The 12,555-nt window shown below is 46.3% G+C and overlaps 1 protein-coding gene across 1 annotated transcript in view; it reads right to left on the reverse strand.

The window, feature by feature from the left end:
- The window catches only part of fid (fire dancer), a 51,654-nt gene extending 41,099 nt beyond the window's left edge, over positions 1–10,555 (reverse strand). The window contains exon 1 of the mRNA XM_065434312.2: positions 10,212–10,555. Within this exon, the coding sequence (XP_065290384.1) occupies positions 10,212–10,428 (217 nt within the window). The 5' untranslated portion in view covers positions 10,429–10,555. The remainder of the gene's footprint in view (positions 1–10,211) is intronic.
- Between the last annotated feature and the right edge of the window lie 2,000 nt (positions 10,556–12,555).

Consider the following 12,555-nt stretch of genomic DNA (forward strand, 5'->3'; position numbering starts at 1 on the left):
ACAGACAATATTAGAGCACCGTCCCGACCGATCATCGGCTCAGAAGGCAGTGAAGGCACTTTTGTGTTTTCTCAGAACTTCTGGTTTGCTCGAGCGACTTTAACTGAAGTGCTGTCGCGTACGCGTACCTACACCTTCTCTCTCCCTTCTTTCTCTTCCCCTTCTCCCTTCCCCCAGAGTAGGGTAGCCAACCAGACTATTGACTGGTTAACATCCCTGCCTTCCTGTATTCTTCTCTCTCTCTCTCTTTATGTCTTTCTGCGCTTGGTTCAAAACGCGACAAATGAACATCAACTGTAGTAAAACAGTCCTGATTTCATTTGCCAGTAGACAGAACGCCCTCTCGTTCGATTATTCTCTGGATGGCATCCAACTTAAAAAAGTATCTCAATATAAATGCTTAGGTGTCATTCTAACAGAAAATTTTCTTGGTCTGGTAACAGACAAGTTTCTTGGTCTGGTAACAGACAAGTTTCTTGGTTTTCTTGGTAACAGAAAAGTTTCTTGGTTTTCTTGGTACAGTGTTTTGAGAGCCACAAGTTAACGAGCAACAGAAGGCAGCCATGGCAGGTAGTATTGCCTGTTAACCACTGTCGGGGTCATTGTTCGGTTCCAACTTCGCACTTCAGCGTAAAGCTAACGATGAGGAAGTGACCTGTGAGGACACGATACCAACGAATATGACGGTGGCGGTCGACGTCGGCGTAATAGAAAAGACGCACGGATGGGTGCAGCAAACTTACTTTCGAGCTTCTAACTGTGCTGCTGCCAGAAAAATAATGAGAACACAGACAAGCAAAACATAACGCTCCGGAGTTATTGCAATTATGCGCCGACCGCTGAAACGTCAACTACGAGGTTTCAAGACAATCATGTATAGCAGAAAGCTAGGGCAAGTAAAAGGAAGTCATTTGCGTGAAACGTTTGATGTTGCCTATTACTGATACTTTCCAGACTCAAGCAGATGTCTCTGAGCTCGCTCAGGGTTTCCAAATTCGATTCGAATCACTTAGTCCTTGTTTTATTACGTATTTTTAATTTTTCGTATCAAGCTTAGAAGCTGCGGCTTATGCAGGCTCGTCGTAAACGTATGCTTGTTAAATTGCGGCTCTTTTACTTTGCTGAACTTTTATTGTAAACCTAGCACTGACAAGCGAACTACCCGCCTCTACGTCCTACGCGAAAATGCTTATTACAGCCGGATTAAAGGGCTCCACGAGGTGTGTAATTTCATTCTGTGCCCCGGAGACCCGCGAATCAGAACGCCGTCTCTCCAGTTGCTCGCGACAAGCGAGTGAGCAAGGCGCCGGTCGGCAAGGCGCTCGCCTCCCTGCAACTCAGCCGCGGCCGCCGTAATTTGGGCAGAATCGGGGAATGCGGACAGGATGGCGGAGGGCAGAATGGACGCGTTTGGGGTTCTGCAAGCCACGAACGTTTTTCTCTTCTTTTTTTGAAGCTCGGGAAGCGGGAGAAGCCTGCCCTCGTTAGACGGAAACGCTGCCGAGCGTATGTCTGAGCAGCGTGAAGCCTGTGTTAGGGTCAGATGTCTAATTTGGATAAACCGAGGAAACCGGCGCGCAGTGAAAACGAGATTTCTTGGGAAAGCTTTCCCTGCAAGTGCATGTGCAGTACTGCAATGATGCCTTGCAATAAAATACATAAAAATAAATAAGGAAACAAAGTCGAGATAGGAGAAGAATAAATGGGAAACGCTATGTGGTAGCGCGGCCTCTTATACACAAAGGAACGAGGTGCATAATTCCACCAATAATCTTTTTAGGACTTGAAAAGGCATTTGTCCTGGGAAGCTGCTCTTTTGTTAACAAATACAGAGAAATACTAGTTATAATAGAGACTGCCACCGTTTTGAATGCCTAGGAGACAAATTCAAATTGAACAGTGTGCTCAGCTTTGTAGAACGTTAGAAGGCGATGTTTGAAGTCGTTGGACAACCACCAGTGCACAGTACAGTGAACGTGCAATGGTAAAACCGCTAAACTAAAATTTCGCGTTTTTGTGCGACTCAAGAATTCTCGGTGGCGTTGATTCCCCAATATCTTCACGTGTATATAGAGAAACGTAAAAGAAATGAAACGAAAGGCAACACACCACAGACATTGACATCATAGCCTGGCCGTGCTCGCGGCAGATTATTTTCTTAGCAAGAACGCATACTTCCTTGCAACTTTCGCTGCCCTCTGTGTCTCAATAACTGTTAAAGGTGTGAAAGCTGGAGCATGCGTCAACTAATGTGGGGACGAATCCGCAAATCTCGTAACATATCAGAACGATTCGTTTGAACCTATTTGTTACCATAGCCATGGCCAGCGCCATGGCTACTGTCTTATTGCTACCAGGATTAGCCAGTGAACAGGCGCTTCTGTTTAGGCGCAGTGCAGTTCAATGTATAGTGTACGAGTGTTGCATTGCTCTGGAGACAAATACGTGTTCCAAGATTAAGGTTCTGACAGGAACGAAGCCGCGTAAAGTTTGTGTTTGTTGCCGAAGCGTGATTGGTTGACATGTCTCCTTATTTGGGTAGAAAGTGAGCCAAATATTCTGTGTAGTTTGTAGTTTAGAAACGCCTTAGGGTGAATACGACAATATGAAGCGCACGTTTTTATCACAGGTATGCGCTATAGAAATAACCTGCCTACCTTTGCTTTGGAGCAAGCAACCCTGGATTGCTTGCACAGATACGTTGATGCACCTCTTCCTGTATACACTGCTGGTTCTTCCACTTAGACATGCTCCACAGGTGCAGTGCTCATTCTATCGAGATCAGTCAGCATCAAATACGGGATTTTCCCATGTCATGACATGGATGGGCTTGAAGCGTGTTGGCCTCGGAGGCGCCATTTATTATATTGATCAAGAACCGGCTAATCGCTGGATAATATTCTGTGACTCAAAGGTAGCCCTGCGGTATCTTTTGTCACCTATTCATTGCTTGTCTTGTGGTCAATTCATGTAGGCGATACGATAAGCGCACCATTACGGGATCGCGAATAGACACAACATCGTGTTTCAGTGGCTACCAGGTTATTGTGGTATTTCCGGCGACGATCTCATCGACCTTTGTTCAAAAAAGTACATGAAGCAACATGTTTTGTTTGCGCACCTTTATAGAGGACAGGCGCAGCTGAGCACCTAAGCAAGCTGGCGCATTATTTGACACTACAGAAGTGGCACACACATGACTGCGCTCACCATCCGCTGCATTCACTCGACTTTTGCATGCAATTGTGCCTGTACCTTGTCTTCTCCGAAGTGAAGAAACAGTACTGTGTCGCTTACGCCTGGGCGTAATGCGTCCAGGCGTAATGTTTGCAGGCGTAATCCAGGCCAGTGAATGCGCCCAGGCGTACTGTGTCGTACGCCTGGGCACATTCACTAATGCATGCTCCTTCCTGATTGAAATTACCGATATCGCGGAATGCCATGCCTGCGGTGGCGAAGAAACTGTAGAACAACATCTGGGCGACTGTCCGTCCTTTGAAAATGAAAGGCTTGCCTCTGCACTGCTCTCAAACAACTACATGGAAGATCTTTCTCGTCAAACAAGATACTGGAACTATGGCCTCGCATATCACAGCTGCAGCAGGCGACAAAAGCGCTTATGCAATATTTAAAGGCGACCGGACTGAGCGACCGTCTGTGATGCAGCGCTTAGAATTTTCACTACGTTATTGATATGAACAATGAACTTTCACTTCTTTATTTATTTCTGTACTCCCGATTCCTCTTTACCTAGCGCAGGGTAGCACACAGGGCGCAGTTTTGGTTAACCTCCTTGTTTTTCAGTCATCGTTATCTTTCTTTTCTTTTTTCGATAAGGCTTTCGGCGTCCGCGACTGCCTAATGTGTCTTCCTGAACGACTGAGCGCCCCCGGGAGAACTAGTAACGCGCTGCGCAAAATACAAGAATAGTTGTATTTTGCGCTGTACGTTACTTGTTCAGTAAGAACCAACTAGTCCACAACAGAGTACTTCTGGCCTCTGGGAGGCCGTAATGCAAATGAGGGTAATGCTGGATCACTTAGCTTTGGCTCTCCTTCGGCGACTCTTGGAATAAAAAGGTTGCGAAATAACGTTTCGTGCACAGACTGTTATGTTGTTATGGTGTCTACACCGGAAAGATTTATTTTTTCTCTGCAACAAGGACCATGTTCTTGCACGCGCATAATTCCAGTAACTCTAGTCCAAAGAAGTTAATACACGACTTTAAAGTCTTTCTGCGAAACAGTGGTTGCTTGGAAATTGCCAACAAAAAGAAGAACCTGTGGGCGTATTAGTTCATGAAAATTTTGCAACACGTTGCGCAAGCCAGTCAGGCACGGGGCTCTAAAGTGGACAATATAACAAACTCAATTCAGCTTTTCTAAGTAGCTATTGCACACCAGACAAACATTTACGTCGCAAATAGCGAGGAAATGCTGAATGCAATGTTTGACTTACAGGCAAAGCGGGGTCCTGAGAAATTATAACTCAGGCTACCATGCTATGACTATATGTGAGGCAGTGACTAGATTTGAAGAGTTAACAAGAATTTTATGTTCATAACGTCCCATTTTGCATCAAAAAGGAAGCTTGTCACCATGAGCAGCATATTGTCAATATCGCTCATATGTTAGCTGTAGAAAAAGTGGCGTTAACGAAATTCTTATTTGGAAACTAAGGCATGCGTTCGGAAAAATAAGTTCACTGGGAGTATCAAAAAAGGGTTTTCAGTTCTTGTTCGTTTATGTTATCTTTTGGAGAAAAAATTGCCAAAGTTTTCAAGATGAGTTCATATGTTGTGCTCGTATGTTGGACGTTAAAGCATGTTATCTGATTGAACTACGATGCCTACATTCCGATTCCGATACACATCAGATGACAGTTCAAGATCCATTACCTTAGGCGGTCTTTGATGTTTCATTCAACGCTAAATCAAAAGGCAAACTGTAGCAGCTACACTCAGGGGTACGCGCTTTGTATTCTTATTTGATGATACGGAAGGCGCCGTTAGACACTGGCTTTATGTGAAACTTGGCTAAAAAGCGTTTGCAATTTGGCATCCGCGTCCTCAACTTGTCTCTCTCTTTCTTTTGACCCTACTTCATTATACGCTTCTTGTCTGTGCCACAGAAACGCAGTAATTCCGTCTCTCCAGAATTGCTTTGTGGCTGACGGCTGCCTTTGTAAAACGGCATTTTTGGTGCGCGCGACTCGGTGGCGTCGCTTTTGATAAAAGAGCAAGACCTTCAGCCATCGCGGTTAGGGAGGTGTGTCTCATCCGAAAGAACTCTTTCGTACTCCCAAAGAAACAAGATCTAAGAAAGGAGTCTAGCGCACCAAATTGTCTTTTTAGCCAAGTTGGCATGCGTTCCGTGTCACTGTGCCGCTGGTCATCAAGTGGGAAGAAAGCATCGACGAAGTAGCGTGAAAAAAGAAAGAAAGGAAGAAAAAAAGGGAGCACAGCGCAGGAAACAAGGAAAAAAAATTCGAGTACAGAGGAGGTACGAAGACATCTTTTGATATTGTCTTTGTCAATAGTTTTTTTCTTGGTGGTGTTTTCTTTACTGAGACTCTCGCCTGCTAACGTCATCGTGTGACGTGGTGCAGCAGCGTGTAGCAGAAAAAAGAACACCCCGACTGTCGAGCTGAGTAGAAGACATTCTTGTTTTTGCTTCTGGTGAGCCGAATAATGTGCTCCAGAGCAGGTCTTCCACACTGGGGACGCAATAAAACCCAATCTTTTTTTCTCTCTCTCTTTTCATGTTCTCGTTTCTTCGCTTGACGGAGATGTCCGGAGGGGAGTGGTGAGTCAGAAAAGGCCCCAAAGAAAAGAAGTGAGAAATGTTACACGCATAAAACCCGATGCTTTCGCGTTGTCGAGTGAGCCAACAAAATTACGGAGAAACTACCTGGCTTTGCTGAATTGTCGCGTTGGGAAGCCCCATAGCTACATAAATAGATACAGCGCATTAGGAGGGTGTCTGTACTGGAGCAAGAATTGGTGGTGACGGGCCTACAGTGCACAGTGAAACCATGAAAGAACGCGGTACCTTTGCGACAATAACAAAAGAGAGGTAAGGCTTTTACGGTGCCAGCTTAGTCCGAAACTTGTTCGTGTTTTCTGGTGCAAAAGACGTGGTGTACGAGCAGTTCTGATATGTCTTGCCTATTGAGCAATGACGACGGCAACAAGCAGCACGATTCTCTGCGTACAATACACAGAAAATCGAGCCATGTGGAAAACGAGAACACATGTCGATACTTGGACCGCAGTGACCGTCTACGGTGTTGAATTCCGAGAGAACGAAACTTGTTAGCCTGATGCGTAAACGACGGTTTGCACCTAGCGGGTCACGGAATCATCCATGTCGATTTCGGGTGTGCCGTATTCTGAATGAATTGCGTTGTGTCTTCAATCCGTTGTTGCCACAGGAAGCCTCGGGTCCACGGGATGCAAGAGGTGGCGTGACAACGTAATCTCTGAAGAAACGGCATCAAAAAAGAAAGGAATACAATAAATATATAACCTCATACTTCGCACACCGCTGCATACCGCATAACGATATTGTTACGGCGCATTTGGACAGGAGCTTGCGTGCAAGAGCGAGAGGAAGTGGTAGACTGTGTACTGGAGCTGTGAGCTATGTACACGCCTGCGCGTTTACCACTTACTTTTTCCTCTGCAAATAGTTATGCATACGTTTGTGCGTCGGGCTTCCTCTTGGTAACATTTGGTGGAGGTGCGGGGTAACGACTCAGAACGGAGCTTCGCATTGGCTGCCGCTTCGGTTCTTCACCGATGTCGCAGGCGACAGTGCCTGTTTTGGACCGCCTGCATCGACTGCGTCGAATCTCGTACTCACGCATCCGCGTGATCCGAGAACATTCTGCGGCACCGATGGCGCCGATGTCGATGACTGTCTGTAGATATATGAGCGGGTGAGCAGGCACAACAAATGGGATCCCACAGTGATGCTGGCGAACATAATTTTTTACTTGGCGCGAACAGCGTGAGTGTGGTTTCAAAATCACGAAGCAGAAATCCGTGACTGGGAGACCTGCCAGGAGAAGCTGCGAGATCTCTCCGGAAATCCGTTGGGTCGGATGGTCAGCGCCAAAAGTTGGCATCACGAGTTCAAACGTCCACCGAGGGTTACGTCGCCTATATACAAGACGCGCTGGCACTCTGCCGCAAGGCCGATGCTGAAATGCCCGAGTCTGACAAAGTCGGGCATGTGACGCCTCTAAATGACGCCTCTAATCTACTGATTTGTAAGAACTGTACTTCGCTTAATGACGTTATCACGGAGTGCAAGCGTTACGAGCTGGTGAAAAGCCGTTGTATCTACCAGTAATATGCACGGCTTCCCAATACGGCTGCAACATTGTCTTGTGAAAATTGACAGGACGCTCCTGCACGGCAGCAGCAGCAGCCTTTAGAGCAGCTGACGAAGATTGTGCGTCCTGAGCTGAGTCAACGATGCATGCGCTTTTATGGCTCCCCTTGTTCAGGCTATTGTGCGCCGAGAACTCGCCAATGTCGGCTTTCAATCAGTTTGCACCGGGGTCAGTTTCTGCCCGACCAAACGTCCTTCACTCATACATACCCAAAATCTATGTGCTGCCAGTTTCCCTCTATAATACCATAGGTATTTACCGTTATAAGTGCACGGCTAATTAACCATGTGCCATCGGTGTAAATAGATTGTGAGATGGGATAAATAACTGAATATTTACACGTCCCTCTAATCCGGATTTGTAATCTATACTGGTCTATAAAAGCGAACATAATGTTATGAAGTGTTACTGGTTGCGGGCACAAACTGTTCGAAAATTCCAACTCTTGCGCGGAAACCACGCGCCGCAATCTTTGGCCCCTCATGCGCTTCTGGTTCATTTTTGTTATCACCATTGAATTAATACATCCCACGTTAGGTTATATGCCAGTGCCTTGTTTTTTTTTCATTTTTGTGAAATATTTTTTTTTCTCATCTGCTATTGGCGCCATTACTCTAGGGGAAGACCTTTGTCAGCAGGTACGTTGTGCTTACTCTTTGTGATCACGCCTCGCGAGAACGTTCAACACAAGTGTGGACAAATTGAAATTGAATATGACATATAGCATTGCCTCATGTGCGCATTACGGTAACACTGCAATCGAGAGTGGCTTGCTTAATGCCGAGGAAAGACAGCGCGCGGAAAACTGCAGTGTCCCTCGTCGCCTTTAAGTATACGACAGAATTGTGGCAAACTTGAACGCTTCGTTACAAACACCACACTCTCGTAACACAACGGGTCCATAGAAACTGAGGTCGAGAAATAGAGAGGAAAGGCAGGGTGTTTAATCAGATGACAGTTTTCGGTTTGCTACCCTGGGCCGGGGCGAGGAAAAACGATCAGAAAGAAGGGATGAAAATAGGAAGAAAAGAAAATGACCGCGGCGCTGTGGGCCGAGGGGATTTATATCTATCACGGAAACGAGGTCTAACGGAAACAGTGGTATAAGTGAATCCCAGAGGCGTGATGTACACCGCCGCCTTTTCTCACTTCTTCGTCCTTTTTGTTTTTGTTTCCACCAGAGTAGCAGAATTCGTTTATTGCATTATGGAACAATAAAAAGCCGGATGCATAATTAGAACGAGGCATGACAGCGTGAGACGGTAGTCAGGAGAAAAGCCGCCACGCATGCGCAATTAAATCACCAGGGAACCATTCAGAGAGAGAGAGAGAGAGAGAGAGAGAGAGAGAGAGAGCAGAAACAGTCAAACGCGTGGAACTGAGCCTGTGAGTTTCATTAGGAGCAGTTCCGCATGGTAATCGATGACCTGAATCTATCCAAGAGGTGCGACTGGTACGGCGCTCGTTTGAAAGCGAGAGAACAAGAAATAGAAAGAAGGAAAGAGAGGCGCAGCTTCGAATGTTTTGTGAATGAATTAGATATATTTCCTAAAAGCCAGAAGACGTGTCAGTGCTGATGGCCTGCGAATATTATTTCACTGCGCAATTCTTTTTTTTTTTTAGGTGACAGACAGCTAATTTTTACAGCAATGTTTACGGTTCAAGAGAGAATTCCTCGACTGTGAATGCGGCCACAGCTGCGAGGCGTGTTATAGACTGTGGTCTAATCATAACCTCACGCAACTGAAGAGTGTGCGCAATCCGGAACCGAAGCTCAAATCTAGCAAAACTATGACAACGAGACGAAAGACTTTCATGAAAACTGCGCTAAACACGAGTTCACACTTGAGGAAACGACCACCAGTTTCGCTGTTTAGACAGCTTTCCCTGCGTGGAACTGGCTTAACTTTGTTTCTATCTTTATCGTAGATCATTTAAAGGTGCTTCAAATTCCCGCCTAGCCTTGCACTTCAGGAGCGGTGGTTACCAGCCTGTCTTTAGGGATGCTTACGCAGGCTTTTCCAGCACGAAAGTCGAAAAGCCTATGAGATGGTTGAATCATGCCATCCACGAAAAGAGGGCCCGTATGCATTAGCCAATCTTCAATTTCCCTATTAGGAAGCGAAATTACTTTGTTCAACAGGGGCTATAGGCATGTACTAGTTTTTGTTAAGTGTCCTATTTGTGTCGCGGTTTGGTGTCTCTGGCGTGTGAACCTATTTTTTTACTAATGCTTTATTCGATATTGTTTCTTTCTAATCTATGCGGTCTTCAACGCGTGTGACACCGAGGCTATATTTTTGTTAATTTGTATTTAACCAAGTGTTTCCGCACACAAAATTAGTTGAAGTTGAGCGTTCGTCCTGTTTAAATTCTTTATTGCTCTGTTCTCGTGGTTTCCGGAGTCTGTAATCATAAACTAGAAAGAACTCGTCAATTTTCTTCTTCTTTTGAACCAGTCACTGTGTCTTTTACTCGCGCTAGCTTTCCGACTCATGTTTCTCCGTCGACCTGGCTGAAACGCCTGCGACATCAGTGGAGTTGGCCACTAGGGAGCGTTTATGGTGCCTTATTGCGGGAGACAGGTCGAAATACTCCATTAAACAGGCAAAATGAACACTGGCATCCTCGAGGGCAACTGCGCGGTCCTTACCGATCGGCGAATTGTTTATCGAAACGAGGCTGAAGGCTTGGCCAGAAAACGCGACAACGGAGTAAATTCGGTCCACGCTGTCGCAAGGCCAGACCGTTCTCGGGCTCTGCAGCTTTGCTCACGCGATCGCTTTCGTCGACTCCGACGGCAGGGCACTCACCGACGTCGGCGACGAGGCTGCCCAGCTCGAGCTCGCGCAGGAACTGGTGGACGCGTGGCCACAGTCGGGGCCTGGCGAGCCTGGGCGCCAGCTGCTCGTACACGTCGTGCACGTAGGCCTTCTCGAGGGCGATGCAGCGCGCGCGGCGCTCCTGCAACTCCTCGGGGCTGCAGTTGCCGCCGCCGCCGCCGCCGCCGCTCTCACGACGCAGCCGCATGGGGCTGCCGCTCTAGCGCCTCAGCGGCACAGGAGACGGCGGCAGGCCATACCGGACGCCGGCGGGTGCGGCTCGGCGGCGCGCTCCCGGCCTGGAACACGATTCGAGGACGGGAAGACGGAACGAGGCATTGGTGAGTTAGAGTATGTCACAGTGTTACTATATGACAATATCTTTTTTTATTATAGTGCACGCGCCCCGCGCTTGTCGCAGAGAAGGCGCAATAGGAGGGATCTCCCTTCTCACTGAGTGCAAACTGCTGCTGAAACGGAGGCAGAGCAAATGAAATTGTCCTGCTAAACGACGCTGGGCAGCAAGCTAGGAATTTAGAGGAACACCGGCAATTATATAGCGCCGTGGCGGAAAGGAGGAAACAGAGTGAAGTTTTGTTTCATAAAAGTTGCAATAAAGGGCTGAATAATTGAGGAATATGCAGACTAATAGGTTAACCATTCAATTATCTTATTCACAGAGGTATAAAGAAAAATAAAAAGTGACAATTGACACTCCGCGGTACCTTAGGCACTGGCGGAAAACACTGGTAACTAGAAAAAAACAACAACAAAAAGACAGCGAAGTGGTTATCACGCTGTTGTATCACTTTGTACTTCGACGACAACCACGTACTGACTGATCAACAACTTAGAATCATCTTCGTTTAGCTATTGTTAAACTAACATAAATGTAAACAGCTGTTTAATCTACCGAAGTCAGACACCGATGCACTTTGACGGGCTTGTGCAGGGCTAATTTAATTTTGTAACTTGATTTAAAATTTGCACATCGTCAAAAAGAACTGCTACTGGCATAATAGGCGCTGCAGTAGTATCTCCAAGATGGGCGTTCTATTTTCTGCGCGGATACCCATTTCTATTTGCATCCTTCTCCCTTCTACCTCTCTTAAATTATTTTTCCCTTTCTCCGCGTGCAGGGTAGCAAACCAGACCTTTTCTCGTTAACCTCCCAGCCTTTCTTTGGTTTTATCTAAAGGTACACTTGTCAGCAGATCTGCATTTGTAAAATTTCCCATAACTTTTTTATGGAAGGAATACCTTAAAATTTGATACTGTTGATGCGTACGAGTTCGGAAACGGCACCTAGACTTCCTGTAGAAACATTGGTGCTCCTTTCAGATACAGAAATACGTTCCGGTACTGCTTTTGAGTTTTGGTGCATTAAGATTCGGATATACGGAGGGCCAACGCCTCTATAAACGAAAGCAAGAACAGTCTATCACAAGAATATAAAATCAAGAAAGAAGACATTCAGCCCTTAGAAAAGTTACTTTTCCGCGACTTTTATTTGTGGTGATTTCAAGTACGAAAGTAGTGGTGACCAGGGGCGTAGCCAGGGGGGGGGGGGGGCTTATGGGGCTTCAGCCCCCCCCGAAATTTTTTCGTGCTGTCCATGCACTGCCGACCAAAGCGACCCCCGGCGCCGGAAATCACTCTGGATTTTGTCTAGAATGTCTTTTTGACGCTCGAAAAGACATTTAACCGCGAAGATTGCAAACTCGGGCTGGATTTCGTGGCAATGCCCATACATCGGGAGTCACATAACGCCAAGCAGCCCCATCCGAGCACAAAGTTTCAAGGGCGCTTTGATGGTGAGCGGGCTCGCCGCGGCATCTCAGTGAGGCCACGGAATCTATGGAGCGCATGGATATCAATTGCGAAACTTTATGGGTATATATCTCATAAGCTCTTGATGTGAAAGGTGCATTGACATTTCCAAAGTTGTGCTTTAGATTTTCAGTTGCGGAACTTTGTGGGTTTAATGTTGCTATAAACATTTGACGCCAAAGGTCTATTGACTTTTCTAAAGTCTTACATCAGAACATACAACGAGACAAGCCAAATCAACACACTGGCAGACGAGTTGACAAAGCAGGCAGCGAGGTCCAATGAGACGAAGCGTTAGGGTGGTTCATTTGTGCCGTCATGTCACATAAAAAAAATATCAACATTTTTTTTAACCTATGCCAGAACATCAATGTCAAGGCACTAAAGCCAGCCAAAGTAACTACGTTCTTATTTATTTTTTCTACTTTGACTTTTATTCGCGAGGACACATTGAGCCTCTTCAATTTTTTTTTTTGTTCTCGCTACCCTACCCGCGGGCTGCCAG

This window comes from Dermacentor albipictus, chromosome 3 (assembly GCF_038994185.2).
Source record: "Dermacentor albipictus isolate Rhodes 1998 colony chromosome 3, USDA_Dalb.pri_finalv2, whole genome shotgun sequence".
In the NCBI taxonomy this organism is placed as follows: Eukaryota; Metazoa; Arthropoda; class Arachnida; order Ixodida; family Ixodidae; genus Dermacentor; species Dermacentor albipictus.